The sequence below is a fragment of the Penaeus vannamei genome, chromosome 9 (assembly GCF_042767895.1).
Source record: "Penaeus vannamei isolate JL-2024 chromosome 9, ASM4276789v1, whole genome shotgun sequence".
NCBI classification, from domain to species: Eukaryota; Metazoa; Arthropoda; class Malacostraca; order Decapoda; family Penaeidae; genus Penaeus; species Penaeus vannamei.
Window position 1 is genome coordinate 540,583 of NC_091557.1, and position 10,377 is coordinate 550,959.

The window sequence follows — 10,377 nt, forward strand, 5'->3', positions numbered from 1 at the left end:
CGGAGGCGAGTGAGTGGGGGTGTAGTGTGGGCGGACGAGAATAATTGGGCGTGGAGTTTGGGAAAGATGTGAGGGGTGTCGCTTGGGGTGGAGGGAGGAGTGTAGATGGCGTGGGCGAAACCTAAAAGTTGCAGGTGGATAGAATACTTGTTTATGTGCGTGTGGGCGAAGGAGGGAGACAGAGGACAGAGACAGAGACAGAGACAGAGACAGAGACAGAGACAGAGAGAGAGACAGAGAGAGAGACAGAGAGAGAGAGAGAGAGAGACTGAGTAGAGACTGAGTAAGGGTGAGGTTGAGGAGGAGGTGGTTAGAGGATGGTGGGGGAGGGGGGAGGGTTGAAAGAGAGTGGGCGAGGTCTTGAGGTCTTGTCGAGGAAGGTGGATAGTACAGGGAGTGGGTGATAAGCCAAGAAGGACGGCGGACGATAGGTAGAACAAATGGGTTCAGGAAGGGGATGAGGAGTAGGGAGTAGGGAGTGGAGGGACGGAAGGACGAAGGAGATGGGTCGGTGGGAGGGAAGGGGGAAGGAAGAGGAGGAGGGGAGGGACGGAGGGAGAAGGGTATCAGAGCCGCAGTGGCTGAAAAGGAGGGTAGCGAGCGAGTGCCACGGAGCCCGGGGGTCGTGCTTGAAGGGAGCGGCAGCGAGAGCGGAGTCGAGCGAATGAACGTAGGCGCCCGGGAGCCGAGGAGGAGGAAGGGCCTCGCCCGTGAGATGATACCGAGCAGTAACACTCCGCGTCGTCGCCTTCCTTGGCAACAAATTGTTTGATTCTTATTAAATTTTCTCTTCGTACTTGGGCGCGTGGGGGCGGGTTGGGGGAGAGGAGACGGATTCCTTGAGGGGAGGACCTGGTGGGTGTGAGAAGGGGTTCGGGAGGGCGGGAGGCGGTGTGGGCGGGCAGCTTTTTGCTCGGAGGCGCGGCGGAGGGGGTGGAAGGAAAAGAGACGAAAGGAATCGAGATGGATGAGTAATTAAAAGAAAAAAAGGATTATTTTTGTTTCGCGAATAGACATTGCGAATAGTCGTCTGATATTCTTGAGATTTTCGAGAGAAGAAAGGAAAGGAAAACTGCGTATGCGAGCGCACATGCCGGCGGCGCTTGCGTATGTGTGCCGCATAGCTAATTTCACCTCCAATGACGTTCTTCTCCGGTCAGTTGAAAGTATGTTGCAATGTCCACGCAGAGCAACATATCCCCGGCGACTCTCACCCACACGCGCTCCTGGTCGTCTCTCTTCATGACCTTTAGCGCGGACCGTGAAGTATGTGTGTATCCTGAATGCCATGTGTTTTGGGCCTGCAGCAGTTGCTCGCCTGGCTCCGCGGCTGGGCTCCGTTTCGCAACACCCCCCCCCCTCTCTCTCCTCCGGACTTGCAACATAATTTGGCGTGATTTGTGTGCGGTCACTGCGAGCGCTAATCTATTTTTATTTGTTTAAAGTCGGAAGGAAGTGCATAGCGGGGCTTTCGGGGAAATGTTCAGGGGCATTGTGTATTAGTGTGCTTGCGTCGCCTTGTGTTTATTTATATTACGTTTAGGGTAATCGAGGTGACATACTGCTTGACGGGTCGTGATTTGAGTGATTGGGCTAATTAATACTGAACTGACAATGAAACCGGCTCGTGTTACCTTGAACATTATACATATATGAATGTAAAATATTGGGAAAATATACTAGAATTACAAATGTTTCGGTCACTCGGCGTGGCCTGCGGGTCAGACGAACTGGGTTCCTTTAAGATCGCATAACGCTGAACTTTTGCTTATGCTCCCTCACGTCGCCGCGGGTTCAGAAGTTCTTTCTGTTGTTGTGTTATTTGTTAACCCATCCGCCCCACATTTATTTATATCTGAAAATACGTGGATTTTCTCTTAAATTTTCTCTAAACCTTACCTTCTTTTCCTCTAGATTTGAAAGTCGGACAGTGATACAGTTCGGAAAATCATATGAAAATACCCCGAACTTAGATTGCATTGTGCAAAAACCTTGAAACAAAAAAAGCTCAGCAAAGGAAGTGAAGTGCACACTGCTGCGTGGCACCGCTCACTCGGCGGTGCACCTACGGGACACCCTCCTAACCCCAGGGTGAAGCAAATAAACCGATTTCTGACATTATATATAGTGTGTTCTTGGAGTCCTGGACCTTTGTGATGTGAGAGTGTTGGCTCTTATTATGACCAGAACAGTATGGGCCGCACCAGGAGACCATCGTCAATATTAAGGGAAATCGGGTGAGTATGGCTATAGTGTTAAGATAAGGAATTGGGTAGACATTTAGACAAAATCATAATAAAGAATTAGGTTAGAAATTTAGACAAAATCATAATAAAGAATTAGGTTAGAAATTTAGACAAAATCATAATAAAGAATTAGGTTAGAAATGAAAGAGAAAAGTACAATTGGATATTCTTTGTTTGTTTTCCGATCTTAAATTGTCTCAGATTGTAAAAAAAAAAAAAAAAAAAATATTCCAGAGGCCAAACTACATAATAGACTTGTCATCCTTTGCTTTGTGATGATTGTAGACTCTTTCTGACGACCTGAGCACCCGTTGTAGACCTGCAGGAGGAAAGTATTGCTTGTTTTGATGCAATTGGATAACGGCCTACGCGTGAGATTTCTTTGGCTCGGTCGTTATGCGTGTTGGATGCCGGCGGTGAGATCCGACACCATAGCGTCGGGTGTTGTCTGGGTACGTGTGTGTGTGTGTGGGGGGGGGGGGGCTGTGTGTGTGTGTGCGGATGTGTGTGTGTGTATGGGTGGGTGGGGGGGCTGTGTGTGCGTGTGTGTGTGTGGGGGGGGGGGCTGCGTGTGTGTGTGTGTGTGTGTGTGTGTCTCTTTGTGTGTGGGTGTGTGTGTGCGTGTGTGTGTGTGTGACTGTGTGTGACTGTGTGCGTGTGTGTGTGACTGTGTGCGTGTTCGTGTACGTGTGTGTGTGTGTGTGACTGTGTGTGTGTGTGTGTGTGTGTGTGTGTGTGTGTGACTGTGTGCGTGTCCGTGTGTGATTGTGCCTGTACGCGTGTGTGTGTGTGTGTGTGTGTGTGTGTGTGTGTGAGAGAGAGAGAAGAGAGAGAGAGAGAGAGAGAGAGAGAGAGAGAGAGAGAGAGAGAGAGAGAGAGAGAGACAGAGAGAGAGAGAGAGAGAGAGAGAGAGGGAGAGAGTGCGCGCGTGCGTGGGCTTTTATGTGTCAGTGTGTGTCAATCTCTACGCTTGTGTCTGCGTCTGCCTCTGTGCTTTTGCCTGTATGTTTTAAGATATCCGTATTCCTGTGACTTCGGTGTGGGTGGGAGACCCAGTGATGGCGGTGTTTTAGTGTACATCCGCTCCCGTGTGTTGTGCTTGCGTGTGTGTATGCATTTAATTGTTCATTTCAGTGTGCTCTGCTGGATCTATTTAAAAAAAAGAAATTGGCATTGTGGGAGGTTTTAATGTGCGTCCTTGTCGACAAGCAGAAAGCGACTCAGGGTTGGCGCTTCTCTTTCGTCAATTGTTTCCGTTGAACCCTGCGACCCCCCCCCCTCCCCCTCCCCCCGTCTGACATGGCTCCAGGAGTTTTCATTTCAAGGAAACGATATTTGTAAACACTTTCTCTCCTTGCCCTTGGATTAATTTATATTTTATTTTCACTTTCTTGCAAACATGCATATTCTCTCACTAAATCTCACTTTGTCAGCGGTCATGTAGGTGCCAGTATATTATGAGAATGGAATAAAAAAATTGTTTTACTCAATAATAGAAAAAAAAAATGACGATAACTGCGAAATAGGGAATACTCATGAAAAAAATGGATGACTTGCAAACAAGGATTGTTGGATGTTCAGGGATGTGTGATTGACGTAAGGCATTCACGGATGCGCCGGGGTTTGGCGGTGCATGAGGATAGAACCTTATTATTCTGCAGCAGGACACGTGGGGCAATGAGAGCATCCTGCAGCGTGATGTCATTCCCGGAAATAGCAACAGAAAACGAGCGCCAGGAAGTGCCGCCTTATTTGAAATCGACGGTAAGAGAAAACGGGAAGTACTAGACTACATTTTCTGTGAGTGGGACTAGGGGGTAACTAAGGAAAATTTGTATTTTGTATTTTCCTTTACTTCATCATCTTTTACATTTATTTTGAAGTTCTTGTTGATTTTCGCGTGTGCTTTCATTCATGGTTTTCATCTCGAACAACATCATTCTTTCTCAACATGATGAGATTTGCAGATGACGTATATTACTATTATTGTGAGCGAGGGATACAATTGTCCTGCAGTGACAGCACTTGAGGGCGCGGTTACCTGCCGTACAAGGGAAGGCAGGAACGCCCGTGTGAGGTGGGCAGTGCAGATGGCGAGTATTCTTGCAAGCAACGTTACCAAGCAGAGACTTGATTGTGTCTGTCCTTACGTGTATGTGCGTGCGAGTGTTTATGCTTACGTGTAATTGTGTGTGTGTGTGTGTGTGTGCGTGCGTGCGTGTGTGCGTGATTGTGTTTGTGTGTGGGCATGTGTGTATGTAGGTTTGTGTATTCATGTGCACGCGAAATTTGTGTGTCTGCTCTGGCTGTTCAAAATGGTCAGGTTTGAAAGGAAGACGTTGGGCATCGTCCCGCGTTCACGTTCATTCTTGTTTCGGCGTCGCCCTCTTCGAAAAGGCGCCTGTCGCTGCCAAGAGCCATCGGCCGTCTCTAGGGACATGCAAACGCAACCCTCGTTCATTTAGCATTTGAGGCGAAACGAGTTGTAATTTATACCCTGGCTGCTATGAGGGGCATCTCCTCCCCTCGGCTCTGGCCGGACATCCCCCCCCTCTCCTCCTCCTCTTCCTCCTTACTCCTTCTTCTCCCTCCTCCCTCCTTCCTCCGCCTCCTCCTCCTTCATAGCTCTTCTTACCCCTTCCTTATTCCTCCTCTCCCCTTCTCCTCCCTCCTCTCCTCCTCCTCCTCCTCCTCCTCCTCCTCCTCCTCCTCCTCCTCCTCCTCCTCGTGTTCGCGCTCTTTGTCCGTTTTTTTATTCCAAAGAGTTTTAAAATTAACCGCGAACGTGATGTCGTCCGTGAGCTGGCGATGAGGAAGCTTGTCACGTAGTTGGGGTTGGCGTTGCCTTCGGAGGTTAAGGAGGGAGGAGGGAGGAGAGAGGGAGGGAGGGAAGGAGGAGGGAGGGAGGAAGGGAGGAGGGAGGGAGGATAGAGGGAAGGAGGGAGGGAGGGTGGAAGGGAGGAGGGAGGGAGGATAGAGGGGAGGGGGGAGGGAGGGATGGTGGAAGGAGGATGGAGGGAGGAAAGATGGAGATAGGGAGGGAATATAGAAGGAAGGAAGGAGGAGAGAAGGAGGGAAGAAGGGAAGGATCGAGGGATGGGTGGGGACGAAGGAAGGATGGAGGGAGGGAGGAAGGGAGGGAGGGAGGTAAGGAACGAAGGAGGGAAGATAGAGGGATGGAAAAGGAAAAGATGGTGGAAGGAGGGAGGAAGGATAGAGGACCGAGTAAAAGGGAGGGATGACTTGTCTAGAAGTGGGATAGAGAGTTGGTCATGGGGGAATGAATATAAGGAGGGAGGGAGGGAGGGTGGGAGGGAAGAGAAACAGGGAGGAATAAGAACGCCCTGTTATTGGAAGTGGCACTCACGATCGTCTGGCTGGCAGCGGCGTACACCTGTCTCGTCTCCCCTCCCCCCTCCCCTTCCCTCCCTCCTTCCCTCTCCTCCCCTCCCCTTCCCTCCCTCCCCTCCACTTCCCCTTCCCCTTCCCTCCCCTCCCTTCCCCTCCCCCCCCTCCCCTCCCTCCCTCCTCCCCCACCTCGTTTTGTATCATGACGTCACCCCCTCCCCCCTCCCCCTCCTCCCCTCCTCCCCCTCCTCCCCCACTTCCCCCACCCCCCCTCCCCCTTCTACCTCCTCTCTTTATCACGCTCTCTAGATCGGTCTCGTTTCACCATGCGGGAGGTTGGTGATTGTTTCATTGTGGATCGTGAGGTGAAGAAGAGAGAGAGAGAGGAAGCAAGAAAGAAAAGAAAAAAAGAAAGAAAAGAGATAGAGAGAGAGAGAGAGAGAGAGAGAGAGAGAGAGAGAGAGAGAGAGAGAGAGAGAGAGAGAGAGAGAGAGAGAGAGAGAGAGAGAGAGAATGAATGAGAGAGAGGATAGAGAAAGAGAGAAAGAGAGAAATCCTCAGTCGGAACGGAAAGGCAAGGGGCGCGTGGGCGTGCGTGGCTGAGACCGAGGAGATCGCGGGCGGAGGCGGCGACATACCCTCGACATACACACACACACACGCCCAAAACCCCCTGCGTTGCGAAGCGGGATGTGCTGCTCTGTTCCGTTGGTGGTGTTCAGCTGCCCGACACCTTCGCGTTCTCTTCCTCCTCCTCATTTCCATTCTCATTTTCTTCTTTCTTTTCTCCTTCACTTTCTCCTCCCCCGCGCTACTTCTCTTCTTCTTCTCCTCCTTCTTCTTCTTCCTCCTCTTCCTCTTCTTCTTCTTCCTCCTCCTCTTTCTCTTACCACCTTAAGAACACGCTCCATCTCTTGCCTGTCCTCCCTTGCTCCCCTTCGCACCAGGTGCTGTGGCGAACGAGAGAGAGAGAGAGAGAGAGAGAGAGAGAGAGAGAGAGAGAGAGAGAGAGAGAGAGAGAGAGAGAGAGAGAGAGAGAGAGAGAGGAGGGAGAGAGAGGGGGGGGGGGGGAGACCAACAGTGGGACGTCGTTTGCGTCGCGCGATGCTGGACTCTCGTAGATGCAGTGCGGCTCAAGAGCTCGTAGCGCACGTGGGTCGCGTGTGTGTGCGTGTGTTTCGGCGCCCCATGACTCGTAGCGGCCAGTGTCGGCCGTGTTCGCTCGAGTGCTAGATCGGAGGTTTTCGGTTGCTCGTAGCTGCTGTGTATGTACGGTACGGTGGCGGGAAATCTGTGGTGGTGTGATGCGCCGTCAGTTTGCACTGTTTTGCGGTGCGGGATCGTGCGATACCTGCTCTCGAGAAATGGGAAATCCAAAAAACAAAAGTCTCCCCCGCGAACCTCGCCCCTTTGGCTCGACCCACCTGGCGCGTCGGGGTGGTGGTGTGCGGGACTGATCTCCTCGCTCTGGTGGAAGTCTCGGAGGTTGGCCGCTTGTGCCGACGAGGTGTGGCGGGCAGCAGACGGCGTGAATGACTAGGAGGAAGCCGGAAGAAGACCCAGGGGCTGCGTCCAGAGGGAGGGAGGGAAGGAGGGAAGGAGGGAGGCGCCGCGCCAACAGCGGCAGGGGGGAAGCGGGTGAAGTGCATGATCGTCTTGCGCTGATTCCATTACTGTTTGTGCTTTCATAATGGCGGGAAGGAGGGAGATTCGGCCATTGGAAGGTGAAGTGTAGGACCTTTTGTAAGCTCATGTGCGATTGTTTTGCATTTGTGGAGCGATCATTTTATAGACAGAGTTATCCACCGAGGCGCCTTCGGACAAGTCTCCAGACAGCAAGCCAGCGAGGACTCTGCCGCACCCCGTCACCTCAACCAGTCTGACATGTTTGTTGCTGCTCACATGCCTCTGTGATGCTTTTCTCGAAGTCCTTTTATCTCTCTCGTGCTAAAAATCAGGTTTGCGTCAAACGCGGATTTCACAGCAAATCCGAGAAGTCGTTTCAGTGTGTTAAGCAGCGAGCCTTTTAAAGAGGAAAAACGCAAGACGAGTGACTTTCGGTGATCCGCTTAAAACATCGCACGAACCACACCTTTGCCCGGGGAACCTCCTCGGAAACGACGGGAAAGGCAGCGAGGGTTTGGGGAAAGACTTCGGGACTCCCAGCAGCTGTGGGGACGCGACCAGGAGACACCCCTTTATATGGCGCGGGTTTCGGGGGGGGGGGCGTTCTCCGTCGTCATTTGTTCATGTACGTGTCGTTTTTGTAATTTACGAGTTGTTGAACGAGGGAATATAGGCTTTACGGTTGACAGGATTACTGATGGCGAATGCAAATACAAAGGCGGGAAGCAGAGAGTGCGTTTACAGGAAAGGGAAGTGAAACCGAGTCCTCTGGATTGTTCGTTTTGTTTGAGGTTGGAAAGAATTTGCGATTCTGTTTCTCCTCTTTAAGCTGTGGTTCGAAGTTAGTTGCTTTCGTATTTTTGTGGATATTTCATTTTTTTCAGGTTTCTTCTGCTAATGCGCCTTGGTGGTTTTCTTTTCACACTTTATAGAATTCACAGAAATGCACGGAGATGTGTATATTTTAGTTAGAAACTCAACTGGGGATAAAATGGTATTGTTTTTACCTTTTCTTTGGCGCTATTCATGTTGTGTTCAGATCCACGCTTTATTGGTCAACGAAGCCAGTAATTTCCAACACGTAATGGTACCTGCTGCTAGCTCTTGACAGCTGTATCCTATCGCTCAGCTGTTCTCGCATATGCTGGCACCTTCATGATACATACACATTCTAGACCGTTGCTCTTCAGCTTTATTTTCGGAGTCTGATTCCCCGTGGCAGGTGAAACAGCTGTTTTGTTATCATTAGTTGTCTAACGCCTGGTTTTGTGTTCCCCGAGTCGTGTAGTGCGAGCGAGTCCATGTCAGGCAGAAGACGTGGTTCGGTTTATGGCGTCCGCACGAACCACGCAATGGAAAGACCCCCGGGGAGTCCTCGTTCGTTTATTTAGGGCGGTTATTTGGTGCGTGTGTGTTTTCGCCGTTCCTTAATGTACAGGTCATTCAATCATCCGCCGTTCTTTTGCCAGGACGTCCTTGTATTGGCTGACCCAGACCTCGGCCAGACCGCTTCCCACCCTCTCCCGGTTTTCCTTCCGTCGCCCGCTGCTAGAGCTGGGTCTTCTGAGACCTCGTGTAAATGAGATTATGTAATCATTTGTATATTCGTTGAATGTGTCTTCATTCATGATCTGATCGAGCCAGCGTGGATGTTGCTTAACAGATACGATCTTAGGTTTATGGCGATGAGGGTTCATGCGTAACAATAAGAACAATTAAAGGATGTAATTTTTTTTTTTTTTAAGCTGAAAATGATGTTGATGTTTCTTTGAACAATCACAAGGAGCCTATTTGAAGATACGTTTCCAAAGCTCGACGCCACCGTGTGATCCAAAACACGAAACTCCCTTTTGAGACATTACGTAGACATGGCATCCTGTGGAAGGCGAGTTGGAGTTAGATTTGATTGAGCGGTGTGAATCCAAGACGAAGGCGGCGAGGGCACGGAGAAGTCACAGGCGCTGTTCCACTGAAGATTGACGGAGGAACAAGAGTGCATTGTTGACACGCGCGTGGTAACTGCTGATTTTACCAAAGAGTCGACGTTTATGGGGGTTGTTAGGGGGGAGGGAGGGGGTTGGAGGACACAGGTGCGTCTCTGTTTTGTAAGGAGACCAGCTTGGTGCGACGCAAGATCAGGTTACGCAGCCTTGTGCACGGGGGTCCTAGCAGGGGGCGGGGGAGGGGGGAGAGCTCAGGATTGGTGACGTTGATGGGGGGCGAAGGGGGGGGGGGATTTGCGAGATACGGACCTGTTCTTGGATCTGCAACATCATTAAGTTCTGATTCGATTCAGGCTATGGGCGGCAAGGATGGAGGGCGTGTCTCTGTACCCTTGATGATAGGAACTGTAGAATAAAAAAAAAATCTGTGCTCCTATAATACTCATAGTGATATATAGCGAATATTTGCGTGTGCTCTCGGAAGGACTTCGCGGCGGGGATGGCGGTCGGAGGCGTTTCAGTCGCCCAAGTTCAGTCCGAAGAGCGCCCGTGTATCGGCTCGGACAGGTGTTCCTCTGGACCGGGACGGGGAGACGCGAGAGAGAGCGAGTGGGGGTCAGTTGGGAGTCTGGGCGGACGGTAGTGGGACGCGGACGGTGTGCGGAGAGTGGCGGTGGATGTGGAGAGAGAGAGAGAGAGAGAGATAGAGAGGAATTGCTTGGAAGAGGGTCAGCGGTGATTGTGAAGGGCCCGCGTGGAATTCGGACGTGCTTGCTTGTAATAGTGACTCCCGAAGACGTTTTAGAAGTTCGCTTGAGACGCTGTGTCTCGGGACTGACATCTCGAAGGTTTTGCATATAGCACGGGCGGAATAGGCGCGTCTGCAAGGCTGGGATTTCCCCGAAGGTGATCCTGTGTTTCCCCCGCGGCGCCCCTTCCCCTTCCCCTTCCCGCCGCGAAGGGAAAGGAGATCCGTCGCTTCTGTTAGGTAAGTAGGGGGCACGGGCAGCCCCTCGACGGGAAGGGTAGGCACGGGCGGAGTGCGGGGCGCGGCGCTAGCGTATGGAGCTGGTGGCGGCGGGGCGTGTGGGCGGGGCGGGTCCTCGCCGCGTCATGACCTGCTCGGGATTCTAAGCAGCCGCGTCCCCGCTGCTCTGTGCCTCGGCTTCTGCTCTCGAGCCTGAGGCGCCTGGAGCCTATCCGGGCAGTTCAAC

General features: G+C 51.7%; 1 protein-coding gene across 9 annotated transcripts in view; it reads left to right on the forward strand.

The window, feature by feature from the left end:
• LOC113822415 (uncharacterized) overlaps positions 1 to 10,377 on the forward strand; it is a 107,134-nt gene that overhangs the window by 76,383 nt on the left and 20,374 nt on the right. Inside the window, exon 2 of one of the 9 annotated variants that reach the window (XM_070125154.1) lies at positions 1,915 to 2,237. The exons of the other annotated variants lie outside the window; for them this stretch is intronic. Coding sequence (XP_069981255.1) covers positions 2,194 to 2,237 — 44 coding nt within the window. The 5' untranslated portion in view covers positions 1,915 to 2,193. The remainder of the gene's footprint in view (positions 1 to 1,914; positions 2,238 to 10,377) is intronic. 9 annotated transcript variants of the gene reach the window in all.